Below are 10,015 nucleotides of genomic sequence, written 5' to 3'. Positions count from 1 at the left end.
CCATTGGGACAGCGTCATTAAAGAATCAATAGAAATACGGGTCCATGAGAATCTTGTGAACAGGGACGAAGGTTATCGACTGAGCGCGGCCTGGAATCCAGCATTAACCGCAATATGCCAGGAACGCACCAAGAACCGACCAGCTCACGAGACGCGTCCGGAATGCTCTGATGGAGAATGAACGGCGCACCCGATTCCACCTCCACCCCGCCCGCCGGCTCCACTGGACCCAGCCTCCAGCGGCCAGGTGGTGGGGGCACACCGCAGGTGTAAAGGGATCGGCATCCGCAAAGTTTCGGCACTTCGCCAGAAGATGACGAGTATGTCACTCGTCGAAACGTCGCAGTTTGAAGACACCGCCACCCGGCTGGAAGCCCGAGAACTCTTCGCCAACAGTATTGTTTGTTATCGATGGTGAGTACACCGTAGAATGAGGTCTGGCCGTGGTTTCTGAGCAGGCTACCGCTTCCCGCGCGGCGACCAGCTGCTGCAGACGCTGATGGACCTGCAAGACGTGCGTTCGCGGGCCTTCGACATGACTGGAGGAAAACTCAGCGCCATGCCGTGGCTGCGCTTCATCCAGCCCGAGGCAACGGGCTACAACGCGATCACCAAGGTCAACGAGATAACAAGCGCCTTTTGTATGGTAAGTACTGGTAGTCAAGTCGTGAAGCATGCGCTCAGTGGATAAGGGTAAAACTTCGTAGTTCACTGGGGTAAAGAAACCGAAGCGCTTGAAAATTTGCCTGGTGGCGAGGTAAAGCTCGTCGCCTGACTTGAATAACACCTGTGTCTCAGTGCTGTGAAGATACACACACCCCCAGGAATTGTCACTCTCCACATCACTCGCAAGGATGGCAGAATGCATAAGAATCTATTTGGCACTGTCTCTAATGACAATTCATGGGTTGACCCACTTTGCATAATTTACAATATATTGAATAATCTCTCCCAAAAATGTAGTTAAGTACGGGAAAACATGAAGTTGTTCTATAAATTACTGAAATGAAAGTGAAATTTAGTATAACAATGAGATTTATTGATTTAATGCACAAACGAACCAAATCCTCAGATACTACGATAATGCATGACCAGTGAAGTGCATAACAAGTGCAACAGGTTTCCATGAATAATTAGGTGGCAAAGTTGAAATCGGCGGATATCAAATGTTTGTAGATCCCTTTCCCCCACTGTGAGTGGGCTGACTATCCTAACATATTGCTAATTCCTTAGCACGTGGTACAGTGACTAAGTAACAATGTTCAGCTATAAAATCCCACATGGATATTTAGATCCGCTGTGTACACTATGCGTGCAGAAGCGGTGCTGAGGGGTGTTGTGTCTTGCGGTCGGCAAATAAGAACTAAATCAAATTTGAACACAGACATTAGTTTACCAAAAATACGCCTTCTTGGCATGCACTCATTTCCAAACGTAAGAACAACAAGAAGCACAACAATTCTTGAGATGGTACAAGCCAGATAAGTGTATAAGATAACGAAAAGAGCCACACAGAGTGTCTGCGTAGTTTAAGGCACCCGCAGGAGGTTTGGGTCCTCCCTCAGGCATGGGTGTGTGTGTTGTTCTTAGTTTAAGTAGCGTATAAATCTAGGGACCGATGAAAAAATGGTTCAAATGGCTCTGAGCACTATGGGACTTAACATCTATGGTCATCAGTCCCCCAGAACTTAGAACTACTTAAACCTAACAAACCTAAGGACATCACACAACACCCAGTCATCACGAGGCAGAGAAAATCCCTGACCCCGCCGGGAATCGAACCCGGGAACCCGGGCGCGGGAAGCGAGAACGCTACCGCACGACCACGAGCTGCGGACAGGGACCGATGACCTCAGCAGTTTCGTCCCTTAGGAATGCACATACATTTGAATAATTGAACAACGGAAAGAAAATAATAACCAAAATACTACTCTACACAATTACAAAGTTACAACTTTCTACTGCAAGCTACGGCAAATGTCAGTTATGCTGGAGCTGTCATAAGTATTGGCTTGAGCTGTCCTAGCTGTAGGTACACATTACCGGTCTGACTGCTGGCGTGCTTATAACGCCGATTCGGTGCAGAGCTACACGTAGTCACATTAGTTCCAATTGGTGGCTCTCTGTCACATGGCTTTTCACAAAGCAGCTCCGTGTTTATGCGAAAAGTCTGTTGGTGTTTACATCCGCTGTCGATGTTTTGGTCTGAGCTCTGGAAGGGAGGTCAGCCGTCCACCTTGCTTATCTGTTGTGTACGCCCTCTAACTGATAAGGAGTCGCTATGACATTTCTACCCCTGGAAAAAGAATGCACAGCACAACAAACGTCCAGAGGAGTAGGGGCATCCAGGTCGACATCCATAGGTTTGTGACCAGCAGGCGGCAATGCAGCAGTGGCAGCTGGCGGCTGAGGCAGCAGCTGAGGCAGAGGCATAAGCAGATGTTCCATCACAGAGTGGACGGCGACAGGCAATGGCAGCTCCCTGGGGCGTCATGGTCCACCAGACGGGGCAGAGCTGGTTGAGGTGCCAGTGGGCAGCAGAACCGTTGGCCCATTGTAGAAACGCCATCCACAGAGCTTGGTGATGACAGCAGGCTCCCAGAGCGCCTTTGGATAAGATCCACTTCCAGATCTCCTACCTCACGTGGAAAGAATGCGCCGAAGTGCGAGCGAGAGGTTGAGAAGTCTCAGGAACAAGGGCAGATAAGGGAGAGTGGAATGGTGGACCGTGAAGTATCTCTGCTGGACTTTTAACGACATGGGGGCAGCATGGTATGTAGCCAAAAAAAAAGAAGCATGCCCTCCTCCAATGGGTGAAGGCTCAGCAGCTTCTCAAGCTGGTTCTTGAACGCCTACACAAAGCAATCTGCATGGCTGTTTGACACAGGGTGAAATGGTGAAGTGTAGACGAGGGAAATCCCATTGGCAGCACAGAATTGCTGAAACTCGGTCGAAGTAAAGTGTGGACCATTACCCATAACGATCGTTTTTGGGAGTCCCTTGACAGCAGATAAGCACCAGAGAATTTTGATAGTCTTAGCAGAAGTGGTGTTCATCATGCAGGATATGAAAGGGTATCCCAACCTGTAGTCAATCAGGATGAGTTACTGGGAACCATGAAACGGCCTAGTAAAATCCATGTTGAGACATTCCCATGGAGCAGCTGATCAGGCCACGAGAAATACTGGGGTGTGGATGCTGCCTAATGGGTATGGCACATGGTGCCGGCCGACACGTGGGAGGCAATGTCTTTATCCAATCTGGGCCAATAAAGGTGGCGGCAGGCCAGCTGTTTGGTGAGGACGATTCCCCACTGACCAGGGTGGAGGAGGTCGAGGACACGGCGGCCCAGTGCATGCAGTACAACCACCCTGGGAACGTCTGAGTCACTATCCAAAAGTATGACGCTACTGCGGAAAAAGAGACTGTGCCAATGATCCCAAAAGTGCTGGACTTCCGCATCACAGATGCCACTCAGAGGTGCGAAAGACAATATCAATGTCGAACATCGCCAGGAAGAGCGCCCAACGCTGAAGGGATGCGCTGTCCGGGTGGGCACTGCGGCACTCGGGTGAAACAAAGAAACCAAAGGTTTGTGGTCGGTCTGCAGAGTGAAATGACGACCTTACACGAAATAGTAGAATTTCGTCAGTGTGATGACCAGCTCCAAAGCTTCCTTTTCAATTTAACTATGTTTGGTTTGAGCGTTGGTCAATGTTTTGGATGTGAAAGCTAGCGGCCTCTCAACGTCATTGAGCACTTGAGAAGGGACAGCACCCAGGCCATTGGTGGCGACGATGAGTGGCCAGACATGGAGGGTGGGAGAGAACTGACTTGACACTTGTGAAAGCCTGCTCTCGTGCTGCATCCCAAACCCAACGCACACCCTTGTGCAACAATCTGGACAGGGGCGCTGAAATCTGGGCGGTGTTGGGTATAAAACGCCGATAAAGTTAATTTGACCGAGGACGGATTGCAGTTGCTTCACGTTGGTGGGAAGTGGCACGTTTTGAATCACCTCGACATTCTCCTTAGAGGCATGTAGGCCACAGGCATCAATCGTGAACTCGAGATAACTGACCTCGGAAAAAGTCTGGAACAGCCTACCCAGCTTGTCTACGAGGTCCAATGCGGACGAGCCACCGACAATGACATCGTCCAGATAATTTGCTGCACCGGGCACCCGACTTTTGAGGTGTTCCAAATAACGCTGGAAAATGGCGGGGACACTGGCAGTGCCAAACGGGAGGCGGTTGCACCAGAAAAGGCCACACTGATATTGATGACTAGGGTCTGCTGTGATTCTTCGTCCAACGGCAGCCGCAAATAAGCATCGCGCAAATCAGTTTTGACGTAAACGGTGGAGGCCACAAGACATGCGAGTATGTCATCCACCGATGGGACTGGATATGAATCGATGACTAACTGAGAATTTACCGTGACCTTAAAATCGCCACAGATGCGTAAAGCACCATTCAGCTTCTCAATTAACACGATAGGCGTCGCCCAGCGGCTGTGCGTGACGGGAGAAAGAATGCAATCGTCGTGTAAGCAGCGAAGTTTCACCTGGAGCCTGTCTCGGAGAGGAAATGGTACCACTAATGCCTTAAAACGAGGCACAGCAGAGGGAAGAAGTTGAACACGTGCAGTGAAACCCTTAACCCCTGGTGTGGAGGATGAAAACAACGTTTCGTATTTGCTGAGCAATGGGCAAGGAGGGTATCCAAGGAGGGTATTCCAACCGCCTGTACCTCATGCTTCACTGACAAACGCAGACTAGCTAAAATGTCCACACCCAGAAGGATAGTAGCGGCGGAGGAGCCGACCACCAAAAACTGAGCGGTGAAGGAACGACCATTGTAGTAGGTTTGTGTCGAAAAAACGCCGTCGGCTGATATATAGTGATTCCTGAAACTACGCAAGGCGCAAGTGTACGAAGACTAAGCTGGCGAGCCCAAGCATTGGTATGGGGCACCATCCACAACAGAAACAAAACATGCCATGTGAATCTGGAAGACCACAGGAATATGCGCTGTCTCCAAGGTAAGGAGGAAACGAGCTCCCGACTGGGGAATGATGGAGAATACTTGTCCGTCAATGGAATGCAAGGCTTCCAGGTCCAGCGCTGATGATTCGTGACGAGCCTGTGTGCCCGTGGGAACCGTGGCATCGACGCGAAGTTTCTGCAAAGCGTGACACACAACGGCGATGGGGCCTGTTCGGCTGCAAACCGTGCACCTTGCTCACTGGTGGGGGCATTCAGACCGCTGGTGAGCTCGGAAACAGTCCGAACATGATGGAAAACAGGCGAAAGACTTTCTGTCACCGGATGTACCAACAGCCTGACGAAACTCCTGCTCAGCGCTAAGCAACTGGCTAGCCGCAAAAATAATCCGAATAAAACGCGGCGGTTGTAGCCAGAGAGACTGTTCAAACGCACGAATGATCGGCAGACAGGTGTTGAGGAACAGGTCCTGTAACTTCAAAATATGAGCCCAAAGACCCTCCTTTGGTGCGTGAAACACCACCATATCACGAATCAACGAAGAGGCATAAGACTGTTTGCATTCAAAGTTGGCGCACTGGAATTTGCAATCGCGGGAGAGACCCTGGAGCGTCCTAATCCATTCCCAATTTGTCTGATCTGGGAACTTTCGACAAGGAAAGAAAGACTGACGGGCGGAAAACGTGTATTTGTGCGTCAAAGTACTCAAACAGGCAGCCCTTATACGGGTAAAGGAGAGATCTCGAGGGGACTGCCCAGGGTTCAGTTGTTGAATTAAACAATACATCTGTGGACAGATAGTGCTAAATAAAAAAGCTCAACTTCGATTTTCGTCGTGGAATCCATGTACCAGTAAATGTTGTTCCAACGGTTCGAAATAAGTTGACCATGGTTCGACAGACCTATCGAAAGCTGGAAACGTCGGTGGAGCCACACGCAAAGTGTTCATATTACCCGTGACAGAATCAACTCTATAAGGTACCTCTTGCAACGCTGGGGAATGTGGGCGGTGGTCTGACCTTGTGAGCGCTGCCTGAATCTCTCGTAGAGTTTACATCAAGGACTGAAGAAATTCCTCTAAGGAAGTCAATTCTTCCGAAAATGAAAGTTTTATCCCCCTCGCCAATAATTGTAGTGTCCTTTGGTAGGCAGGAAAGAACTAAAGATCAAGTCTGAACACGCTTTATTTTAACAAAAATACGCGTTCTTGGCGTGCACTAATTTTCAAACGCAAGCACAACAATTCTTGTGGTGGCACAAGCCAGATAAGAGTGCAAGGTAATAAAAAGAAAATAATAACCAAAATACTACTCTACACAATTACAAAGACACAACTTTCTACTGCAGGCTATAGTGAACGTCTACTATGCTAGACCCGGCGTAGGTACTGGCCTGAGCTGTCCTAGCTGTAGATACATACTGCCAATCTGACTCTGCTGACGTCCTTATAACGCCGATTCAGCAGAGTGCTACACGTAGTCACATTAGTTCCAATTGGTGGATCTCTTGTCACATGGCTTTTCACGAAGTAGTTCCGTGTTTATGCGGAACGTCTGTTGGTGTTTACAACCACTACCGATGTTTTGATCTGAGCTCTGGAAAGCAGTGCTTGTCTGTTGTGTGGGCCCTCTGACATAAGGGGCCGCTATGACAGGGGGGCATCAAATTAACTGTCTGAGTTCCTACTTTGCCAGAGCTGCAAAACACTTTACCAGACCCCGTCCTCGATTTGTGTGGAGTCGACTATCAGCGATGCACTGCACTGCTGGCTGCATTCAGGACTGCTGAACACACCAAATAGTTGTGGGCATGCCCGATGTTCTGATAAGTCGTGACGCCCAAACCGAGTTATGCTGACTGGCAATCCCCATCAGCACCTATTAAAACTGTCTGGGCTACTGAATTGTGAATACTGTTAATTCTACTGTCACTGGTCTCTACTTCACGTCTTCTCTGTCTGCCGGTCTGTAACAGAGCCCCTAGAAAAAACGTTTCTCTCTACAAAATCCGAAAAAATTAAAACGCGCTGACCCCACCAAGCTGCCAATCACAAGTGTACAAATCACTGCATATAACCCCTCCAAAACCCCACGAAAATCTAATAGAATTGAGCGTCTTGCCGACAAAAATTTGCGTGGCCTTGTTATGCCAGCAAGAGTCACCCACTGTCCACCAGTTAGCCTGCCCCATTAATGTGTATATGGGGAGATTGCGGCATGAGAAACATAAATGACTTATCTGAATACAGTGCGTACATGTCGTGCCAGCTTGGCGGACATCCTGCCGTCATCGAGCCGCAATGACAAGCACACCATGACACAAAGCCCGTCAGCTGTGACCCAGGTGCCACTAAGTCGTGCTGGCAGGTTCCACGCAATCCTCACCGCCTTCCCTCAGGTAGAGAGAGCGCCCCTAGGGGCCCGATATTCCTGGAACCCAGCCGACTTGGCCTAACACAACACCCCTGTCTCACTCTCTTCTCCCACCTTGAATGTCCACCAACAGATCTTGGAAAATAGCCAATATAGGAGAGGAAAGTTAAAACAATAGTCGGTTAAAGTAAAAGCAAATGTGATAACATTAAGAGTGAAACGGGAATTCCGCTGTTAAATGCAGAGGAGGGAGTGGATAGGTGGGAAGAGTGCTATAAGTGGGTATAAGAAGAAACAGGAGTCGATTTAGAAGCAATGGGGGATCAGGTATTAGAATCAGAATTTAAGAGAGCTTTGGAGGACTAAAGATTATACAAGGCAGAAGGGATAAACAACATTCCACCAGAATTTCGCAAATCATTGGGGAAAATGGCAACAAACCGACCATTCAATTTGGTGTGTAGAATGTATGAGTCTGGCGACATAGCATCTGACTTTTGAAAAAATATCATCCATACAGTTCCGAAGAGCACCAGAGCTTAAATGTGCGAGAATTATCGCACAATCAGCTTAACAGCTCATGCATTTTTGTTGCAGACAGGAATAACATGCAGAAGAATGGAAACGAAAGTTGAAGATTTGTTAGATGACAATCACTTTGACTTTAGGAAAGATAAAGGCAACATAGAGGCACTTCTGACACTGCGGCCGATAACAGAAGCAAGACTAAAGAAAAATCAAGACACGTTCATAGGATTTGTCGACCTGGAAAAGGCGTTCGACAACGTAAAATGGAGCAAGATGATCAAAATTCTGAGAAAAATAGGGGTAAACTATAGGGAGAGACGAGTAATATGCAATATGTAGAAGAGCCAAGAGGCAATATTAGGGGTGTAGGACCAAGATTTAAAAGGGTATAAGACAGGGAGGTAGTCTTTCGCCCTGATGAGAAGTAACAGAAATGAGAACGGCGAAAATTTAACATCAGAAACGATGGTCACGACGAAGATGAAGTTAAGGAATTCTGCTACCTAAACAGCAAAATAACCAGTGATAGACGGAACAAGGAGGATATCAAAAGCAGAGTAGCACTGGCAAAGATGGCATTCGTGGCCAAGAGAAGTCAAGTAATATCTAACATAGGGCGTAATTTGTAGAGGAAATTTCTGAGAATGTAGTTTGGAGCACAGCATTGTATGGCAGTGAAACATGGACTGTGGGAAAACCGGAACAGAAGAGAATCGAAGCATTTGAGATACGGTGCGACAGACGAATGTTGAAAATTAGGTGGACCGTTAAGGTAAGTAATGAGGAGATTCTGTGCAGAATAGGAGAGGTAAGGATTATGTGGTAAACACTGGCAAGGAGGAGGAACAGGATGATAGGACATCTGTTAAGACATCAGTAAATAACATCGTGGTACTAGAGAGAGCTGTAGAGGGTAAAAACTGTAGATGAAAACAGAGATTGGAATACATCTAGAAAATAATTGCAGCTGTAGGATGCAAATGTTATGTAAGAATGAAGAGGTTGACACAGGAGAGGAATTCGTGGCGGACCGTATCATACCAGCCAGAAGACTGTTGGTTCAAAATAAAAAAAAGTAACACTGGTCACCTGGTTTACCTCAAGCAACGGGTAATTACAGCGATCACCTTCATAACGAAAAACAAATAGAAGAAAACAGCCAGCCGATGTGGCCGAGCGGTTCTAGGTGCTTCAGTCAGGAACCGCGCTGTTGCTACGGTCGCTGGTTCGAATCCAGCCTCGGGCATGGATGTGTGTGATGTCCTTACGTTAGTTAGGTTTAAGTAGTTCTAAGTCTAGGGGACTGATGAGCTCATATGTTAAGTCCCATAGTGCTTAGAGCCATATGAACCATTTCGAAGAAAACAAATGAGACAGAACATGTCAAAATAGTTTGGGTGTCTCATACTTGTGGTTAAAAATCAATTTATAAACTTCAGTAAATAAGTAGGTAATGCTGGTACGTAAGTATAGAGATATTTTCCCTGATTCTTGTGAGTTGATACCTAGATTCATTTAAAAGTTACCAATTTCCTCCATTGTGGTGGTTTCCGTTAAAACTAACTTGAACGCTGCACATGGCGAGAGCTTCTACTGCTTCTCTTCGTGCTTGCCAAACCCTACCTTGGCCAGCAGGGTAGCTGGCTCCTTCCCAATTGTCAATGTTTGTAGCGTTATGAGCAAGGCTCTCCGACCATCTCTGGGTTTTGACTATCTGATGCTCCAATTCGACAGAATTTGGAACGGTATTCCCCAGGAGGAGAGCCAGAAACTCTCTAAAATGGTTCAAACGGCTCTGAGCACTATGGGACTTAACTTCTGAGGTGATTAGTCCCCTAGAACTTAGAACTACTTAAACCTAACTAACCTAAGGACATCATACACATCCATGCCCGAGGCAGGATTCGAAACTGCGACCGTAGCGGAAACGCGGTTCCAAACTGAAGCGCTTAGAACCGCACGGCCACACCTGCCGGCGAAACTCTCTCAATCAACGCCAAGCCGAGTAACTGCCTGTGTAAGGAACTGAGGTGGACAAATGCGTTACTGACTTGCTTAATTTGTGAAGCTCTTTCTCTTGAATAAGTCATCTAGTTGCTTTCTGAAATTG

At 47.6% G+C, this 10,015-nt stretch overlaps 1 protein-coding gene across 1 annotated transcript in view; it reads left to right on the top strand.

Moving 5' to 3' along the window:
* Positions 1–478: 478 nt before the first annotated feature.
* LOC124795921 (probable cytochrome P450 305a1) overlaps positions 479–10,015 on the top strand; it is a 59,045-nt gene continuing 49,508 nt past the window's right edge. Inside the window, exon 1 of the mRNA XM_047260002.1 lies at positions 479–646. Within this exon, the coding sequence (XP_047115958.1) occupies positions 500–646 (147 nt within the window). The 5' untranslated portion in view covers positions 479–499. The remainder of the gene's footprint in view (positions 647–10,015) is intronic.

Source organism: Schistocerca piceifrons, chromosome 4 (assembly GCF_021461385.2).
Source record: "Schistocerca piceifrons isolate TAMUIC-IGC-003096 chromosome 4, iqSchPice1.1, whole genome shotgun sequence".
Classification (NCBI taxonomy): domain Eukaryota; kingdom Metazoa; phylum Arthropoda; class Insecta; order Orthoptera; family Acrididae; genus Schistocerca; species Schistocerca piceifrons.
Note: the sequence above shows the minus strand (reverse complement) of the source record. Positions and strands in the feature narration are given on the sequence as shown.